Source organism: Mus musculus, chromosome 1 (assembly GCF_000001635.26).
Source record: "Mus musculus strain C57BL/6J chromosome 1, GRCm38.p6 C57BL/6J".
Lineage (NCBI taxonomy): Eukaryota > Metazoa > Chordata > Mammalia > Rodentia > Muridae > Mus > Mus musculus.
Genome location: NC_000067.6, coordinates 81,324,163 through 81,343,480, shown reverse-complemented (window position 1 = coordinate 81,343,480; position 19,318 = coordinate 81,324,163). Strand labels below are relative to the sequence as shown.

The 19,318-nt window shown below is 35.2% G+C and overlaps 1 protein-coding gene across 8 annotated transcripts in view; it reads right to left on the bottom strand.

The window, feature by feature from the left end:
- Nyap2 (neuronal tyrosine-phophorylated phosphoinositide 3-kinase adaptor 2) overlaps nucleotides 1–19,318 on the bottom strand; it is a 291,185-nt gene that overhangs the window by 24,226 nt on the left and 247,641 nt on the right. For 5 of the 8 annotated variants that reach the window (XM_006496485.4, XM_030254174.1, XM_006496486.4 and 2 more), the window contains one exon: nucleotides 1,714–6,967. The exons of 2 other annotated variants lie outside the window; for them this stretch is intronic. In XM_006496485.4, coding sequence (XP_006496548.1) covers nucleotides 6,740–6,967 — 228 coding nt within the window. In that variant the 3' untranslated portion in view covers nucleotides 1,714–6,739. Of the gene's footprint in view, nucleotides 1–1,713; nucleotides 6,968–19,318 lie in introns of those variants that run through there. One more of the 8 variants, NM_001356397.1, reaches the window with a different exon arrangement.

The following is a 19,318-nucleotide window of genomic DNA, read 5'->3' as shown; positions in this document are numbered from 1 at the left end:
ATATCATGGCTTAGAAGATGCCTCAGTGAGGGGGCAGGAACAGGGAGCAGAGTTTGATATAGATAAATTTCTTTTAAAAAAAAGATTGTTCTGTAGACAAACATGTGGACATTTTCTTAGTGATTGATCTTGTGTAGCTCAGTGTATTGTGAGTGGTGTCAAGTTAGGTCAGGTAGTCTTGGGCCAGATAAGAACACAAGTTGAGCAAGCCAAAGGAGTAAGCCAATAAGTAGGATTCCTCCATGGCCTTTGCTTCAGTTCCTGCTTCTATGTTTCTGCCTTGAGTTCCTGCCCTGACATTTCTCAGTGATGGACTGTGATGTAAGGTTCTTCTGTGATCTGACCCTCTCTTCTTCAAGTTGCTTTTGGTAATAAAAATGAATACCCTGTAGTAATAGAAACCCTAACTAAGATGGATGTCTTGATTTTCTGTAAAGCAAAGCTTGAAAATCATTTCCCTAAACAATATAATTTGATACTATACTGTTTTCTCTAAATTTTCTCATTCTAATATCCTATTCTGTCACATGTCTGTGTTTGGGCATATACCTGCATGTCAGTAAATATGCCTAGGCTACAAATCACCATAAGGGAATGGGAATTGTTTGCCAATCACTCACCTGTTGCTCTTAACATAATTTTATTAAGGCCAGGGTTAAAAAGCAAGAAATAGTGATTTAAAGGTACTTAGAATGATGAAAGAGATCATTGATGGAAAATATGGGGAACTTAATGTAGACAGGGATGGGTACAAGCTTGGAGGGGTGGGTGGGGCTTAAAGGTGTGGATGGTCATTTGTTACACTAGGAGGCAGAGTACAACACTGAACATTTTAATACCTAGAGGAGCCGAGTTAAACAGTGGCAATAAATTAGATTCCTTTTAAGAAATGGTCGTGGAAAACTTGAGAAAACCTCAAAAAGGCAAGAGTGCTTGTTGTTTATAAAAAGGACCCACCCATATGGGTACAGTTTTCACCCCACAGGCACCATTCACATACATACATGTAGGCAAAATGTCTATACATATAAAATGAATAAATCTTGAAATAATAATATGGATATTTACATTAATTGTATGATTATAATATGAGTGGTTAGTGAAGAAGGCATTAGAGACACTAACGGATACTATATACTTTTTTTTTTAAATAATCATTGAGCCCCAAATCATGTTCCAGATACTGAGGAATATTTCATTTATTGACATTCTGACAACACTAAGCACTGACTCATGATTTTATTCAGGTTACTTCTAGAAGGATGATCTATAGAAAATAGGACTCAATACCACCCCACTAAATATCTTATCCTAAAGCATGGCTGGGGGTTGTTGGATTTTATTCTTTAATGTTCTGATGTTAAATTGGACTTGTTTTAGGTGGAGATGGAATAGAATGAAAAGTCGAAGTGCCTCCTATCATCTTGAGACAGAATGTGAGTCATAATTAAAGACAGCAGGTGGCAGATGGCTAAAGAGTTAAGGCCTCTAATACTTACCAGTAGCAGGCTCAACATTTAATACAATCTCATAAACAAACCAAAAAACTTGAAAGAAGGTATGTTTTCCTTTCAGTCTATTGAAATTAATGTTTATTATATAAGTTATTAAATGACACTGAAATTCTAATACATGTATAGAATATACTTATATTCAACTCTATTGATCTTTAAATCTTGCTTCTTCATGAATAATTACGAGAAATAACAGCCATTTAATTTAAACTATTGCTTTTATTATAATAACACGGGAGCACAAATAAATAAGCACAAAATATCATAAAATATTGTCAATGCACTAGAGAGAAATCAATTTGTTTTCAAACAACATCTGGTTACTTCAGTAGTATCAAAGTACATATATAATTACATATCACCTAAAAAAATCAAGTACAAAAATTAAGAGACATTAAAACATCAGTGTTTATATTATTATGTATATAGAAATGCCTAGGAATACATGAATAGAGAAATCTGTTATCTAATGCTTATTTGCACAAATATTCAGGCACATACCTGACATTGCTAATGAGTTATGAAAAATGCAATATGACATTCAGATCTTTAGATATGGTAAACATGTTAGTGTTGGAATGGATGTTTAATGGTTTTCTTTAAAAACCCTGTCTTTTAAAAATGTAGTGTCATTATCCACTAAAAAACAGATTAGTTTATATCATTTTTCATAGCTATTTGTTTCAAATATCTGAAAAGTCAAGAAAGTAAACATACAATTGCTAAATACGTAAACACGCTTTTAGTGCAAGATAACAAAAGTGTGACTGTACTGTGCTTTGATTCTTTTTATAATCACAGTGCACTTTACACAAATTGCTACACTATAAATGGTAAGTCCAAACAAAAGAAGTGCATACTAAACATTGTCATATATATTATATACAGTATGTATTCTGTATCTGAATGTGTACATGTTTAAATATTAATGCTTTTAGGGTGGGAAAACCCAGTTATATTTGGGAACAAATGAATATATTGAAGGATTATTCATAGATTTTTATTTGAGACAATTTCAACAATATTTTAAATGTTTCTCCCTAAATCTGAAGCTTCACAATAATTAAATAAAATGTAGCCAAACATTTTCCCAGATTATACACATTTTGTGCCAATAAAATTGACCCAAATATGAGAGGGCTTTAAGCCATCCAAACCCCAAACCACAATGTTTACATTTAACATGATAGAACAGTGTCATCTTTACTGATTTATACAGATAGCAGTACATATTGTAATGTACACGTAGAGGCTTACAATACACATATGTTATAATCAGACATAAATTTAGTATATTTTCATCTTTTATTTTGACTGTACACTTGACCAGAAAACAACAAGAACACTCCATATAAGCACTTAAAAACTGCCAAACATAGTGGACTTGTGTATACTATTGGAAACAACTGGTTTTTTCATTGTGAAAATATTAATGATTGCATACTTGAGTCCCTTAATTGCAACAATCATATTTTGTTCAACGTTAAACTCTAAGTGTTCCTGAAACTGTATAATTAAATGAGACAATGAATTAAAAAAACAATGTATTGCTATCAAATTATCAACATTCTGTAATTTGTTAGTTATTACTCCAAATCTGCAAGGTGTTGCAAGTATTCCTATACAATGTATGTGTCAATCCTCTTTAACTTCCATTAGAGTTTAGGATACAGTGTATGAGAAGAGAATAGTCTATCCTATCTACAGTCCTTTTTCACATGAGACTTAAAGCTTGCCTCAAATTTCTTACTTCATAAATTGAAGGAATATTTGTTTTAATGTCAGGTGGAAGCATGGTTAATTTCCAAGCCCTATATTGGGAATCTGACTGAGTTTAACATGTAAGTAATATAAAGATTGTATCTATAGTTGTGTTATTCTGATGACTGTATTAGGACAGTAACTTGCTGGGGCTCTTCAGGTGTGTTGAATTTCTACTTAAATTGTTCAAAAGACTCAAACCAAATTCTGGGTGTAGACAAGAACACACCTATGTCAATATCTCGATTTTCTAGAAGCATTCTAACAAGATCTTGTTACTTGTCAGCAATTCAAAACTGTCACTATTTTGAAAAGTGATCTTATGTCCAAACAATTATTTTGTGTCCAGAGGTATATACTTTACAAATTAATACATCTTTATCTCTTGCTGTTTTCTTTCCTTTCTCAATTATTACATGGCTAAAAATTCATCCTTATTTGCAAAAATCACTTTTTACCTCAAACTTTTGCTTCAATAGCATACAGAGGGAGATATTGGCAGTGTCTCTGTAAAGTGTGATTTCTCAAGTAGTGCTGGCATCTGTGATGGGGAAAACACAGTATTTTACTCTTTTCTTCCATCATTTCCACGGAAATTCGTGTCTTCTCTACTAGGAAGTATTTCACACGTAAAAGCATCTTACTGACAGCCAATAAAAATCTGTTTCTACAACATTTGCTGTGAAAAGACTATTTGTCATAAGTATGAGTTCTCTTGGCCTGATAACCATGCCTTTATATGATTTATTCTTTGGCACTGCTAGAAATATGAGCATTATCATGTCATCATGTGCTGGCTGCAGGTTATCTTCCGGCCAGATACATATGGTGAAGTGCCCTAATTTATTGCCACTAGACAGAGTCAGCATGATTTTTTTCCTATGTACTAATGACTCTTTTCTCACAACAAAGAGAAACTCTATATGAAGGAGAAGCTGACTATAGAATAGCTAATTGTCACAGTGGACAATTAAATATTGTATAGGCACAGAGTAACAGATCTGAAGTCTAATCCAAGTGAAGCCATTTTCCCAGATATTCCAATTCTTTCTCATGTAGAGAGAGATTTGAAGAAATAAATGGAAATGGTTGCCTAAGTTCAAATTGTCAAAAAAAGGTAACTCCTTTAAAAAAATTAACATATTTGAAGGAGTATGACATGTGGCCATGGCATGAGCGTGACAGAACACACATGAATGGCTGAGTCCAACACAAATCAATTTAGTACCTGTTTCCTTCTGAACAAGTGACCAACATTAACAGTTATCTTCTGCCTAACGCATAGTGATATGTGTAAGATCAGCATTCGAAAGACACACTTAGAAATATATTGCCTACACTTAAATGTCAAGAGAGGGGTCATATTTACTGCAATAGCCAGAATACACGTGCACTAAGGTCATAGAAATGATGAAGGATGGTGCCTTGTGTTTGATTGGTTTAAATCTATGAGGTCATAACTGCTCAAGTCAAGATAGCAACTTGAGCCATAAACACATTTGATTTCAATTATGCTTTCATCTGAAGATGTTTCCTTCACTCTTAGATCTGTGCTGTGTTGGCTGTTGGGTTTGAATTGTAGGTCTACATAGCTGGTGAAACACAGCGAAGGTATCTGTTTAAACTGCTTAAGAACTCTGTGGTTCGCTATATTTGTTATTTTGCCTTCGTCGCCATCTTACTTGTACAAGCAGAACTTACAGCTTCTGTAAGCATTTTATAGATACAGTTCTCCCACTGATTGTTCATACACACACACACACACACACACACACACACACACACAACACATGCTCCCACTTACTGTTTCCCTTATTCTTTCAGCATTATAATTGGACATCAAAATATACATTAATTATAAAACATTAAAAAATTATGTTATAACATTTCAAACTCTCTTTGAGGAACTATTACTGATAAAGAATTACTAGATTTTTTTATCAATATAGATTACAAAAATTCCTTAACTTCTGTCATAGTTGGTTTTATTGAGCAGCATGAAGCTATTGCTGTCAATACCCTTAAGAGAAAAACTGCTATGATAATAACTTCAAACACACTTTTTTCCTCTCAGAAATATAATACTAAATTGATTGTTACTGAAGAACCGCATACTGTCCATTTTAGGAAGCATAAATAGTAATTTAAATATACAAAATATATGTGATAGTTTCATTTTTATTTATCCGTGGCAATATTTATTTTCAACTAACAAGTTACTTTTAAAAGATATATACCATTTTTCTTAAATTAAATTTTTTAACTTAAATTTTACCACCACATAAAGTTGAGTCCACCCTATCCTTTATCCCCTACATTTCCTATTTCTTCCTTAAAACAAAATAAAACAATGAAGTAGTCATAATTCTTTGGTCATGGTGTCATAATCAGTAAGAACAGGTAAAATAGTTATGGACAGAAGATTATGACCCAAAAATATAATGATTAGGTTTAAAAGATTGGCAAGGAATATTTTTCCATAAATGGGCTTAAATTTTGAGGAAGGCTGGCATGGAGTATACTAGAATATGCAAATTTGTAAGTTGAATGTGTATTTCTTTATTTCTTGTGGAAAACCATGCCTATAAAATATATTATGTCTACGATGTCTCTGCTCCTCCTTTCTTATAAACAGCTGTGCTCTTATGGTTTTGAATCTTTGTTATTTCCAATGTCACAGTGAACCCTGGTCTCCTCCAATCAGATCAATGCTGCAAGGACACATATCCCAAACCTTCTTTCTGTAGGAAAGTTTGCTGCCGCAATGTCCCAATGTATCCTACTTCCTTTCTCTGTAGTCTGACTTGCTAATACCAAGTGCAGACTCAAGGATATGAATGGAATCCTTATGAAGTCACTGTAGAAAGACTGTCCATGGAACACGGGCCTTCAGACTGGGGTCCTGCTTGGTTTCACTTCCAATCAATCCCTTTCACATTTAGAAAGCAGCAGATAAACTTTACAAACAGGATATTCAACTTCTGTGTTGCTAGCACCAGATCACATATTATGTATTTAAATAGGACTTCTACCTGTCAGCTCTTCTATAGAAGCCAAATGTGGGTTGGAGGACAAAGACATTTTAAATGCAAAAATTAATAAGAAAAGGCATCCAGGGGTTACATATAAAAGAGATAACAAACCAGTTCATACCAAATTATATCATCTATTAAACTTTTCTCATGTTTCTGAAACTTAAATATGTATAATGATTATTATTTCAGGTGTCACTCATAAACTAGCAAAATATTTACAATTTAATATGTTCTGGATTCAAAACAATCCAGGATAAGTAAGTGTGCCTTAACTTCAAGGACAAACACATTTTATCTCGGGTATGCCACAGTACTCACAGCTTCCTGTGGTATTCCACATCAACAAAGAATATATGGAACAATTAATTATCACAAGGCCAAGTCGACCTCCCTTGAATTAAGCAATGTGGAGCTCATGCCAGTACACACTCATATGGCAGTATCCCAGAATACCGTTTGCTGTTTAGAATACGGTGGAGGACTGTACTTCTTTGCTCCTGCGTTCTTCTTCCAGCTGGGTAGGATTGGCATGCTATCCTGTTTGCAAAGGCCCTTTTCCGTTTTCTGTCTAGCCTTTATTTCTTTGCACAAGCAACGCTTTTTCTCAATCATCTCAAGCATTGTATGGTCTCCATGAAACCACTGCATGCATGCCACCTAGCAAAAGAAACAGAGTGAATACAAAAGGAAAAGATGGAATGAAAGCAGATCTTTGGCACTGTGCTAGAAGCTCTTTCAAAAAGTCCCAGCTATGTCTACACCTATGTTTTAAAAAACAGTGCTTAACATGAATTAAGAAAATACAATACTCTTTAATGAAGCAAAGAAAGGAAAGCACAGATGTTATAAATAAATATTCTCTTGAAATTGGTAAACATCATGACATGATTTAGTAACACTTTGGACGGAAATACTTCCGAAAATAGTTTTGAAACCCTCAATAAAACCAATAGCATGGCGCAATAAGCAAAGATGCTTGTTTCCAACACTGATAACCTGCATTCAAGCCTTGAATGCATGGGGTAGGAGAGAGCCGACTCCCATGAGTGGTCGTCTGACTTCTGACTTCCACAACCATTGGTTATAATCTTCTCTCTCTCTCTCTCTCTCTCTCTCTCTCTCTCTCTCTCTCTCTCTCTCTCTCTCTCTCTCTCCCTCTCTCTCCTCCCTCCCTCTTCTCTCTCTTTCATTTTTTTCTCTCTCACATGCACATGTGTGTGCATGTACACACACACACACACACACACACACACACACACACCCAATAAATAAGAAAACAAATGTGTATTTAAAAGACCACAACGTAGAAAGAAAGTAACTTTTATTTCTTCTAAACAATTTTCCAAATTCCAGTTTTTATATTGGCTCCATTTTGTTATTGTTCCCAACATATTTAAATTCAAATATCAGAACTATTTTTTCAATGACATGTTAGAAAGTTGCTAAGGACCATTTTCATTCTTGAAATATGTTTTAGACCCTTTCATTTGTTTCTAAATAGAAGCAAGCACATGTATGTTAAATAATTCCCCCTGCTGCAGTGACTCTGGATGCATATGCTATGATTGGACGCATGCTCTGACTGCTTTCTCCTAAGTGTCTTTCTTTTTTAACCCGAACATTTAATACACCAGCAAACATCTGAGGTGGAATCACTGCCCTCTACAAAAAGAAAAAGAAAAAGAAAAAAAGGAAAAAGAAAAAGTAAAAGAAAAACAAGCAAGCAAACAAACAAAAACCTTGGCAAAGATGGTTCAACAGCACATCAAGTCAATTCAGTTAAAAAAGAAGGGTTAGCGGAGACTATAGGTCAAACATACACTCATGCACATATTGCTAGACAGCTGCACACTGCACATAGTCTGTGTAGTTCTAAGCCTATTGATAACATTCTTTGGGACCAAATTTGTCACAGAAGGATAGTGATGAGGTAAGCCCATCATGACCTCAAACAGAGAAGGCTACATTGAAGCAAATCTCCCCCATGACCAAAAGGTGAAAATAAAACAAGTAAAGTCACCAATCTTGACATTATGACTTTAGGAGAATATTTCAAACTGATTCTTATCTAATTTTCTACATCTGATGACACTGTAGTGCTTTAATAACTTCATCCATTTCTTCCTTGCAAAAATGATGTTCTCAAATAAGTAGAGTGCATGGCCATGCAGTGCAGTGCATGAAGCTTCCTGGAAACACATTTCTCACACCATAAAAGAGAGCTGGGTAGTTTGAGATCATTCAACTCTATGGTTGGAATGTCGCCAGTTCAAAGTCAGATTGCACTGTAAAATACAGTTACAAATATATGCAGTCTAGTATCTAGAGTATTGCTATATTAAATCTGCTTGATCAGTCAGCTCTTTTTACTCTTAAGAGCCAAGAGAATATCATGATGATGAAAGGAGTGACTGTGAATAGAGTGTGATTCATGTGGGAAGATAACCACATTCATAATTACAATTTACATAAGACATGCTTAGGTACACAATTAAATTCTCACAGTAAAACCCAGTACTACTACTTGGATATAAACTCTCTCCCCTTATATTAGGAAATTATGTAGTATTGGGGACATACTAAGTTGTATATTTGTCACATACATTAAATATATGAAAAATATGACCTGTAAGTTATTTATCAATCTTTATGTATCTTTAGTCATAAAGTCTCTTTATCTTGTTAAAATACAGCTTCAAAATCCCTTCTGTCTCTCCCTTAGATTAAACAACTTTGGTGATAGAATGCTAAATTTAATTTAAAATCAAGTGCACCAAATACATTCTTCTAGTTCAGTTACTTAGTTAAGTAATCTTGTTTATTATATTCACTCCAAAAATTATATATATATATATATATTATATGTATATACATATATACACACACACTCATATATATATATACACACACATGATGAAAGTTACATACTTATATTACAAACTTACATACTAAGAGATAATTATTATTACACAATTGTTCAGTTATTATGACCCAAATCATCTGTGAGGCAAGATTTAAATTTTAATGTGTATTGGTGTTTTACCTGTAAGTATGTCTGTGTTAGGGTGTCAGATTTTGGACTTACAGTTGTGAGCTGCCAAGTGGAAGTTGGGAATTGAAACCAGGTCCTCTGAAAGACCAGTCAGTGAGTGCTTTAACTACTGAGCCATCTCTCTAGCCCGTGGGGCAGGCATTTTATTAACATGACACAATAGAGATGATATTATTAAATAATAAATTCCTGAAGTATAATCAAGTGAAGTTTCCAATCGGGAGTTGAAATGATAATGTTCACCTCTATGTGTGAGTCACACAGCAACATCTGCATTGTGCAGTGGAGAAAGGCTGTGGAAGTGAAGTTCTCATGGAGAAATCCATTCTGAAACTTAGCACCTACCTTCCCTGACTTCTCATAGTAAAATACTAACCTCTACCTTAAAGGTCTTAAAGATGAGAACTTGGCAAGAGGTAGGGAAAGATAGTCCATGAATGGGACTGATCTTAAAACAAAACAAAAATAAAAACAAAATAGAAACTAAAAACCAAAATCCAAAAACCCAAGAAAGCTTTCTCCCTTTCACAAGGTGAAGACACAGCGAGAAAAGAGCAGATAGACATACAAGCCTAAGAGTTGCTTCTAAATACTTCATTTGGTTGTAAATCACAAAGTTTATGAAACTTTGTTACATTTTCTTATAGAAATCCAAAAGCAGGAACCACGTGGCAAACAACCTTCAGTAGATGTTCAACAGCAGTAGGTGTCTTGCTAGCAGGACTAGCTGCTATAAGGGACCATGGTATCTGTCTCTCTCCTCCAAGCCCACATCTCTGATAAGGTTAAAAGCATCAGCCAAACTTCACCTGAGAGGCAGTCTACACAATGTAACAGCAGCACTCTGATCCTCTGTCAAGGTCATCCAATAACAGTGGAATTCTCTCTAGACAAGGCGGAAGAAACCTCCTGACTAACTATAATTGCCATACATTTTTAGAAGGAACTAGGAAGCAGAAAAGAAGACATCAGACAAATGCTAAGGAAAATGGAATAAAATGCAGTCTTTAGCTGATTATAATTAATTATGTTAAATAAATAATAGTACCGCAAGTTACACACTGTATGGGAGACAATGAGTGTGTATTATTCTGGATACCTCATCATGCCTTTTAGATTTTCTTTACATCTAAAATTTACAAGATTTTTTTTTATCTAAGAGGAACAACTTTAACTATCCCGCTCTCTAAGACCACATGATAAAATAATAAAATTTAAAATATTTGGTTAGGGCCTTTCTAGTTGTGACACTGAAAAGCAGTTTATCGCTGAACTTCCTATGTGCAATGTAAATTTAAGTATATATAATCCACATGAATATACATGTATATTATATACATATACATGTGTGCTGTATTACTTAACATATAACTTTATGTACCTGTCATATACTTAACTTATATATCAAGTAATCAACTACACTTAAATTATTTTTGTACATGGTTGTATGGACCACAGACTTATTTGTTTTACCAAGGAGTCATTTCACCTTTCACTACCTTAGTTACTTTATTGGAAATTAAAATTAAATACTTTCTAAGACTAAATATATTTTCTCAAGAAGGAAACAAATAAACACACTGTACAATAATAAATCTCTATATTATATGTTTAAAAAAATTTCCAAATGTGTAAAATATAAAATTAAAAAAAACTACTCTGCAATAATCATTTGGAGCATTTCAACATTAAATAAGTGAGAAATAAAATGCATATGAATTATGTTTACTTTAATGGCAGTACTAAGTAGCATGTAATATGTTATCAATGCTCGGGAGACAGAATGCAATGTGAAAGAAGTGCCCTCGTGGCTTTAAAATTGAGTTCTACAGTTAGGCTAAAGACTTGTCTATACTTAGTTTCTGAAGCAGAAGACACCCACCTGTTTTCATACAGTCACTGAGACGATTTAAAAAAAAGCTTTGGATTTTTAAACAAAACACAAATGGAAAATATTTGATAGCACATAGGAATCATAAAATAAAATAAGAGTATATATAACTCAAGATTTGTAGCACATGATTATCTGTTGGCCTGCCATCTATAGGAGGGGGTCATTATGACAGACACTTTGTTGCTCACCACACATACAATATTTACAAGTAATCCATTTGTAGAAATAAAAGCTCACACTACAAAGGAAAAATACAACAAATCTATACAATAATGAATAATGATTCCAGTACAAAGAAATTGAAAAGGCCAAGTAAGTACCATGGTAGGTACTTATAAAAGTGGAGCAAGAAATGATAATATATGAACTGAACATGAGAAAATAGAGAAATGATCCTATGTTGTTATTGTTATAACCAGTTACTGGAATCAGGAAAATATACTGTTGCTCTCTGGTCACACTCTTTCTTAAAGATGCTTTCAACTTAATAAATGGTTAGTTGACCCTCAAAATAAATGTGTATTAGAGCTGTAGAGTAGAAGATGGAAAAGAGACAATGTCAATATTGCTGCTACAAAAGGCATGTGAAACCAAATACAATGCATTGACTCAAACAGGCTTTTGGTGGTTTTTATATAAATCTGACCCTTCCGATAAACCAGAAATGATGAGAAACAGATTTGCAATAAGAGTAGAGAATTTCTTTGTGTGTGCTGGCTGTACACCGTGCTATCATATCCTTATAAGGAGAAGTAGAATGTTGCAATTATAAAGTAGCTGGGCTTAAGCTCTCTGCATCAAAGATTAATTCTAGGTGAGCCCATTCCTTTACAGCAGGAAGCCATCTCATGCGTCATGAGCCCATTGCTTTACAATCATAAGTCACCGCCTCTCATGGGTCACTCCAGTGCCTTAACCTAAAACCAAATCTTTACTCTCATGATCGTTTTCATGACTATTTTTCCAAATATATTTTAGAAAGATGTGATCAAGCACATGAAGAATATACAGTAACATAAGCCCCCCCCCCAGTAAAACTTGAAATCAACAATAACAAAGGATCCTGGGTGGATGGGAGTTGTAATTTTCTCAACTTGCCTGTGTACTCACTGCTTTTCTTCATAGTTAACAAAACACAAGCTCTTCAAAGACCATCACAGAGAAAATAATTGTGAATTGATCTATGTCTTCTACAAAGTAATTTATATTTTGCAAAAGTACAAATGTAACCCAACTTCATAGTTTTTTATATTAAATATTAAAAGATATAGTTAACTTAAACCCTGTGACTCTACGGTTGCTTTACGAACACAATTATCAAAAGCATAAATGTGGGCCTGGAGAGATGGCTCATTGGTGAAGAGCACTTGAAGCTCTTATAGAAGAACCAGGTTCAGTGCTCAACACACACAAGGTGGCTCACAATTGTCTGTAAATCCAGTTACGGGGCATCTGCTTTCATCTGCCTTCCACAGGAACCAGACATACACGTGATGCACACACATATGTGTAAGCCAATATTTATTTACACAAAATAATCTCTTTAAAGTATAAAACCCAGGATACTAAGAAGAGTGTAAAATAATGGCCTGTTTCTTTCTAATTTCATGAAGGCTATAATGAAGCTATCAGAACTGATATCATCAACATGCGATACAAGTAGAAGAAGAATGTTTCAATTCCATTGTGCTCAGGCTGATCAGAGGCATTTGATATGATGTCATCAGTCCTGGCCACAGGCTTATATGTTGCCTTCTTTTTTTTTTTTTTTTTTTCTTTTTTTTTTTTTGGTTGTTTTTTTCCATTTTTTATTAGGTATTTAGCTCATTTACATTTCCAATGCTATACCAAAAGTCCCCCTTACCCACCCACCCCCACTCCCCTACCCACCCACTCCCCCCCTTTGGCCCTGGCGTTCCCCTGTACCGGGGCACACAAAGTCTGCGTGTCCAATGGGCCTCTCTTTTCAGTGATGGCCGACTAGGCCATCTTTTGATATATGTTGCCTTCTTGCTTGAGTTATTTTAAGAACCGAACATGACATAGTTCTGGCTTGTAGATTGGCATTATTCCTCCTTTTAAAATAATTCCTCTTAGATAGAGTCATACTGTGTATGATAGGCTGTCCTTATAGGTGCCATGTAGACTTGGGTGGTGTGGCACTCCCACCTTTCTTTCCCAGTCTCCCTAGTGATGGAATTACAAAGAGATGCTGGGAAATGAACTGAAGGGTTTCATGCATAGTGGTCAGGTGCTTTATCTGGGTTTGCACTTTGCCTGCGCCACCTGCTTTTAGTGGGACTCCTAACAGTGGGGTTGCGCTGTCTTGGGCTTCTGAACCTGCTCATGGGGCCCTCTTCCTCCTACTGGGCTGCCTTGTCACAGCCTCGATGTGAGGGTCTGTGCCTGCTTTTATTTCATTGTTATACTCTGTTGATAGCTCTGGGAGTCCTGCTTTTGTTTGAAGGGAAAAGGCAGAGAGATAAATTTAGGGGAGAGGGAGGTGAGGAGGAGGAGGAGGAGTAAGAGGAGGAGGAGGCATCGAGGGGAGGGAAAGGAGGCTGGATTAGGATGTACTGTTTGAAAGAAGATTAAATTAAAATGATAAAAAAATAACCTCCCCCTCCACCCCCCACCGAACACAAAGAAATTAAAGGAACTTGGCATGCCTTTAAAATTTTCCAAACTTGTGTGTGTGGTGTATGAATGTAACTCTAATCTATTAAGTATGTGATTCTTAATTATTCCCTCAGAGTTTTTTCTTCTTTAAAAACATGTTGGCTCAGAAGATATGTTTTATGAAAGAATCATTAGGCAAGTCTATACCTGAGCCTTGAACTAGAACTTCATTGTTTGTTCCCTATGTCTAAACTTTTGATATATATCTGTGTTCACAAAAATGATAACCACGCCTTCATTTCAGAGTTATTTTATGATACGAGATCATGGCTACACACTAACTCCTACTGTTCTCTTTGTTTGATGTGACTATTTCCCTCAAAAGACAAAGTTGGGCCAGCTACTAAGCACGTACAAGAAATGCTGCACGTTGTCTTAATTCAGCCTATGTGTTTGCTTTCCTGTTTTCTTAGCAGATGGTGTAAATGAATACAATTTTTAAAAAGACATGGTTTCTTACATCAGGATTTACAATATCAGGGTATGGTTAATTATGTGTTCTGTGACCATGTGGCTTTGGGAAGTGAACACAGAAAGGCCTCATGTTGACACAATTGAATGCAGCACTGTGTTATTTACTAAAATGTAGATACAATTGCACGACTTATTTGATATTCTCTAGATAGAGATCTTTGAGTACAGGGACCTTCCTGTTAACTCTTGCACCCTTAACTTCTATAATAAGAGAAGTATACAATAAATGCCATTAAAATTAGTGAATGGGTGAATAAATGTATAGATATTTTCGTTTTACTGAAAGCCACTTTTGAAGATGTTTATGTAATGAAAGGTTTCACTCAACTTTAAATCACTTAAATCCAATAATTTTTTAATTATGATAATTGAAAAATATTGTTGTTGGATGGTAGTCTCAGAAACACAGAAATGGGAATAAAAGCTGTTAAAAGGTAAATCTAAATAGCACATATGTGTTCCTTCATGGTCTAGCCATCCTCTTCTCTCCTTATTCCACTGTGTAAGTGTGCAAGTGAATGCTCATTTGAAGTTCTAGATAGCTAATTGAATGGCTATTTGTCTGAGCAGATTGTTGTAAGTGCAGTCTATCTATGCATGAATTTATGTTTCTGTATGTATATCTACACTTATGTAAAAATGACACAATTATTTATATTAGAAAATTCTCTTCTGTCCACTCAATTGTTATGTTTTATAAAATGAAACAAAGTAAAACAAAACACAACCCACGAATGTAGAAAGGGGGACTATATGGGAAGAAGAAATACATCAACATATGTGGGAAGAATGGAAGATAAAGGAGGGTTGCAATGACCAAAACACATCATGTACATGTATGAAAGTATAATGAACCTCAATACTGTGTCTAATTACTACATAATAACAAAATAAAATATAATAAAAATAAAGGCAGAAAGGTGCCAATAAATAACGTATGTGCTGGTAATGTCACTGGCAAATAGTCATAAAACAAGTAAAATATCAAATACTGAAATTCTTGACTGATGTAATCCCCTTAGAATATTCCTCAGGAAAACAAGTTGGTAATCGCATGTCTCTTTTATCATGTGATGTTGAATTGAAGTATTATTGCAATAGAGGTAATAGTTCTAGCAATATCAGTAATGCAACATAATAATATCGGGAATTATTAGTGTCCTATAACCTGCTTGGAGCAGTTGATGGGTACAAAGCCTGTATCAATTATCTAATGCATAATAAAATTAGGCATATGTTAATGCTATTTTTAAATGATAAAGTTAATGTTATAATGATTAAATTACATATGCATCATATACTTAACAGAGGATAGGATTTGGATTGGAATTCACGAGACTAAGTGTAGTAGACACTGATGGCTTGGCCATTAGTATTGCATTGCATTGTCTCAAAGCTAGTTATGGTTAAAGTAACCCGCAGTGGCAGTGTACATACAGAGAAGTGTTTATGGCATTTATGCCACATACAACTGATGGCATGGGAAATGTACTGAATGAAATGAAGTCAGCGAAATGTAAGGCTGAAAAATTACAGGATTTTTAATACTAAAAGGACCTTGGGGGAGAGAGGAAGCCGTCTGCTAGTTCTTATTGTCATACTCCTTCTTTCTATTTTAAGCAAGGTCATGAACAAAGTTGCACTACCAGGTCCCACCAGTGTAGACAAATTGCTGTCAGTACTATGCCTTCTTTACTTTGTTCTAGACTTGCAATTCCCCTGTGACCGCTATATTCTAGGTGACAAAATCCAGTTTAGAATCTCGGAAAGATCTTTTGTCAGCCTGAGGAGCAGCTTCCATGGGAGTGAAGAGGCTTTGGATCAGAGCAGGCAAACACCCCTTCCTCCAAGTAAACTTGCAGCTCATCATTCTTGCCTCTGTCCATCAGAATGCACCCATGAAGTCTCTTGTGTGTGTTGATGGATATTAGCATCCAATGGCTATTGATCTTTGCTCTTCAGTATATCAGGGCTAATGGCTGACTAGTTGAGATTGGAAACACTGCCTAAGCTGGGCATCATGTTTTTGAAAACAAGTATTTTTTTTTTTTTTTTTTTTACTAATTAGCCACATTGTGGTTTATTTCTCAATTTCACAGTAGAAAAAAAAAAAAAGAAAGAAAGAAAGAAAGAAAGAAAGAAAGAAAGAAAGAAAGAAAGAAAATCCTCCAACCCTCCAATGCATGTTAATGTTTCTCCAAGAATAATCACAATCATTGAGAGATGATCTTGACTGAAGTTCACATATGTGTTAGCTATTTCGAGTTGCTTTAGGAGACAAAACCCGAGAGAATAGTTTCATAAAGAAAAAGGCCAGAGACTCATGTCATGTCACCATGTAGACAATGTCAGTGAAATGAAGTGATCATTTTACAAACACTTTGCCAGTAAATGTTGTGAGGCTAAAGAGAGCAGTGGGAAGAAGGGATGGAAAAAGTTGATGCTGGGTACTCAGTTATGGAGAGATGGGAATAGATTCTGGCCCACTGCACAGCAGGGTGACTGTAGACATGTCTGTGCATGGTTGGCCATGAAGAAATGATAATTTCAGATACATATCTATTTATCTTAATTTAAGCATTATGACATGCATGTACATGTTGATATGGCACACAGCACCCTGATACTATGTAACATATTCAATATTAGTTACTAATTTTAAGATTAGTGTAAATATAATTTTAAAAATGATAGGTTTTCTGTGCCTGGAAAGAGGACTCAATGATTAAGAGCTCTTCTGGAGGAACCGGTTTGATTCCCAGGATGCACACAGTGGCTCAGGATGGTCTATGACTCCAGGCCCTGGGGAACCAAGGCTTTCTTCTGGCCTCTGCAGTCCCCAGGGACACACACGGTGTATAGGCATACATACAGCCAAAACACCCATACAAATAAATTAAATTTATTTTTTAAATGAAAAAGGCAGCTAAATGTTTGTTGTGGCTCTGCTGTCCTAGTGCATGTAGCTTTTTACCCTTAGAAACAAACTCCAAGTGTCAAGTGGGAAGTGTACATGACTTTATAAGCTTTCATACATATTATCTGGTGAAAGGAAATGATTAAAAATACAAGAAATGAATCCACTCAGCCAGGAGGGTGAGCCACACTCTCAGCCTTACATCCTAGCACACAGAGCACATGCAGGTACGAAAAGTGAGTTATACTCTGTAAAGGGCAAAGCAGGGCTAAGTCATTGCAAAACAACATTACAACCAAGTCTTGCACTTGGTATGGCATTTTCATGTGTGAAATTAGTTAACATAATGCTTCTTTGAAATTTGTAGTAATTTCTGAAAGACATCTAGCACAAGGATAGATCATTTGTTGAAGGATAAAAGTAACCCTTCTGAGGGAAACTGATTCATATTTGCATATAGAACATATATGTCCACAGACTCTGTAGCCTTAAAACTTATAGGATTCAAAATTTGCTTTAGTACTATTATGGGATAAAAAAATTTTGATTTTGGAAAATAAAATGTCTATATTCAAAATACAGTTTCCCAGTGAAGAAGACACGGGAGGATTATCAAGAATTATGTCTAATAATCACTGTATAAATAATTACAGTTATTAATTGATTAAACTAATTTTTATAATAAAGGAAGCCCTGAGAAATTTCTGGAATTAATTCATATGTTTTTAAATGAGCGAGACATTTATCAGAGGAAAACTTTTAAAAGGCATTCCCTGAAGGAAAGCACACTGTTACAAGATAAAATTCAATTACAGGGAATGCATTGATGTATTCACTAAGTATATTCTGCTAATCACCTACATTAGCATTAATTTAATTGCAAGTTTAATTTCATTGTAAAATGCTGGCTTTTGATAAATTGGATGTACCCATGACCCCAGTCATATGAGGGAGAGTGAACCCTTGGTAAACAAGTTCTTTATTTAGAGAGAGGTGGTTCGTAGACAAGCTGCATTCTAATCCTCCAGGAGCCAACTGAATATAACCAATGGACTCTGTAAGACATGCTCATTCTTACAACTTGGAATTGAGCTGGGAGATTCAATATGTTTTCCTTCAGTGAAATGCCCTGCCCATCACAAGTATATATACAACAGACTATTTAAAAAGAAGCAAGCAGTAGCAATCACAGTGATGTCCTCTGAAGCCAAATTGGCCATTGGAGTGGTTCCATTTGACTCTTTCCATGGGTCTGGGCCTCAGGGAGTAAGAACTATAGAGCCAAACTATGCAATAGAAGACTGCATCAGGATTCTGATGTATAACTGAAAAATTTTGAGCCCACACAGAAAAACAATAATTAACTGAGGTATTACATATCTAAGAGAGAAGAAGGGAATGGAAGAGAGAGTCAAAGGTGACCAGGAATTCCCGGAATTGAGGTTTCCAGGCATATCAACCCTGAGGTTTTCAGGAGCCACGTTTCCTCTGTCTTTCTAAATGCCTGTCCTTTCCAACGCAACCCAGTTGGGTTGCAAGCTCAGTGCTTGGGCAAAGTGCCAGCTGTGATTGATTTTTCATTTCCTTGGTTACAAAACGTTTTGTATAGTAGAAAGACACGTATTTTTAAATTTATCAATGTGAGAACAGTAACAAGTCCCCATCACCTCTGAGACAGATGTGGGCACTGTGGCTCTATTTCTCTGGCCAGAACATCAGAACAAACACATTTTCTTTTGTTTTGAGACACATTGACTAGAAGCTTAAGGTCTTTACTATATCTGAAAATCCAGTACAGACCTCCAAAATAATTACATCACACTTGTCATTTCACCTGTATATTAATCAGAACTCCTCAAAAGGGATGAGTGTTTTATTTCTAACTGAATTTATCCAAAATTTTATGAAGACTTTCGGGGAAGGCACAGGAATTTTTAAAAGAAATTAACAATAAATTCAAAATTCAGTTATGAACAGCTCATTGCAATTCAT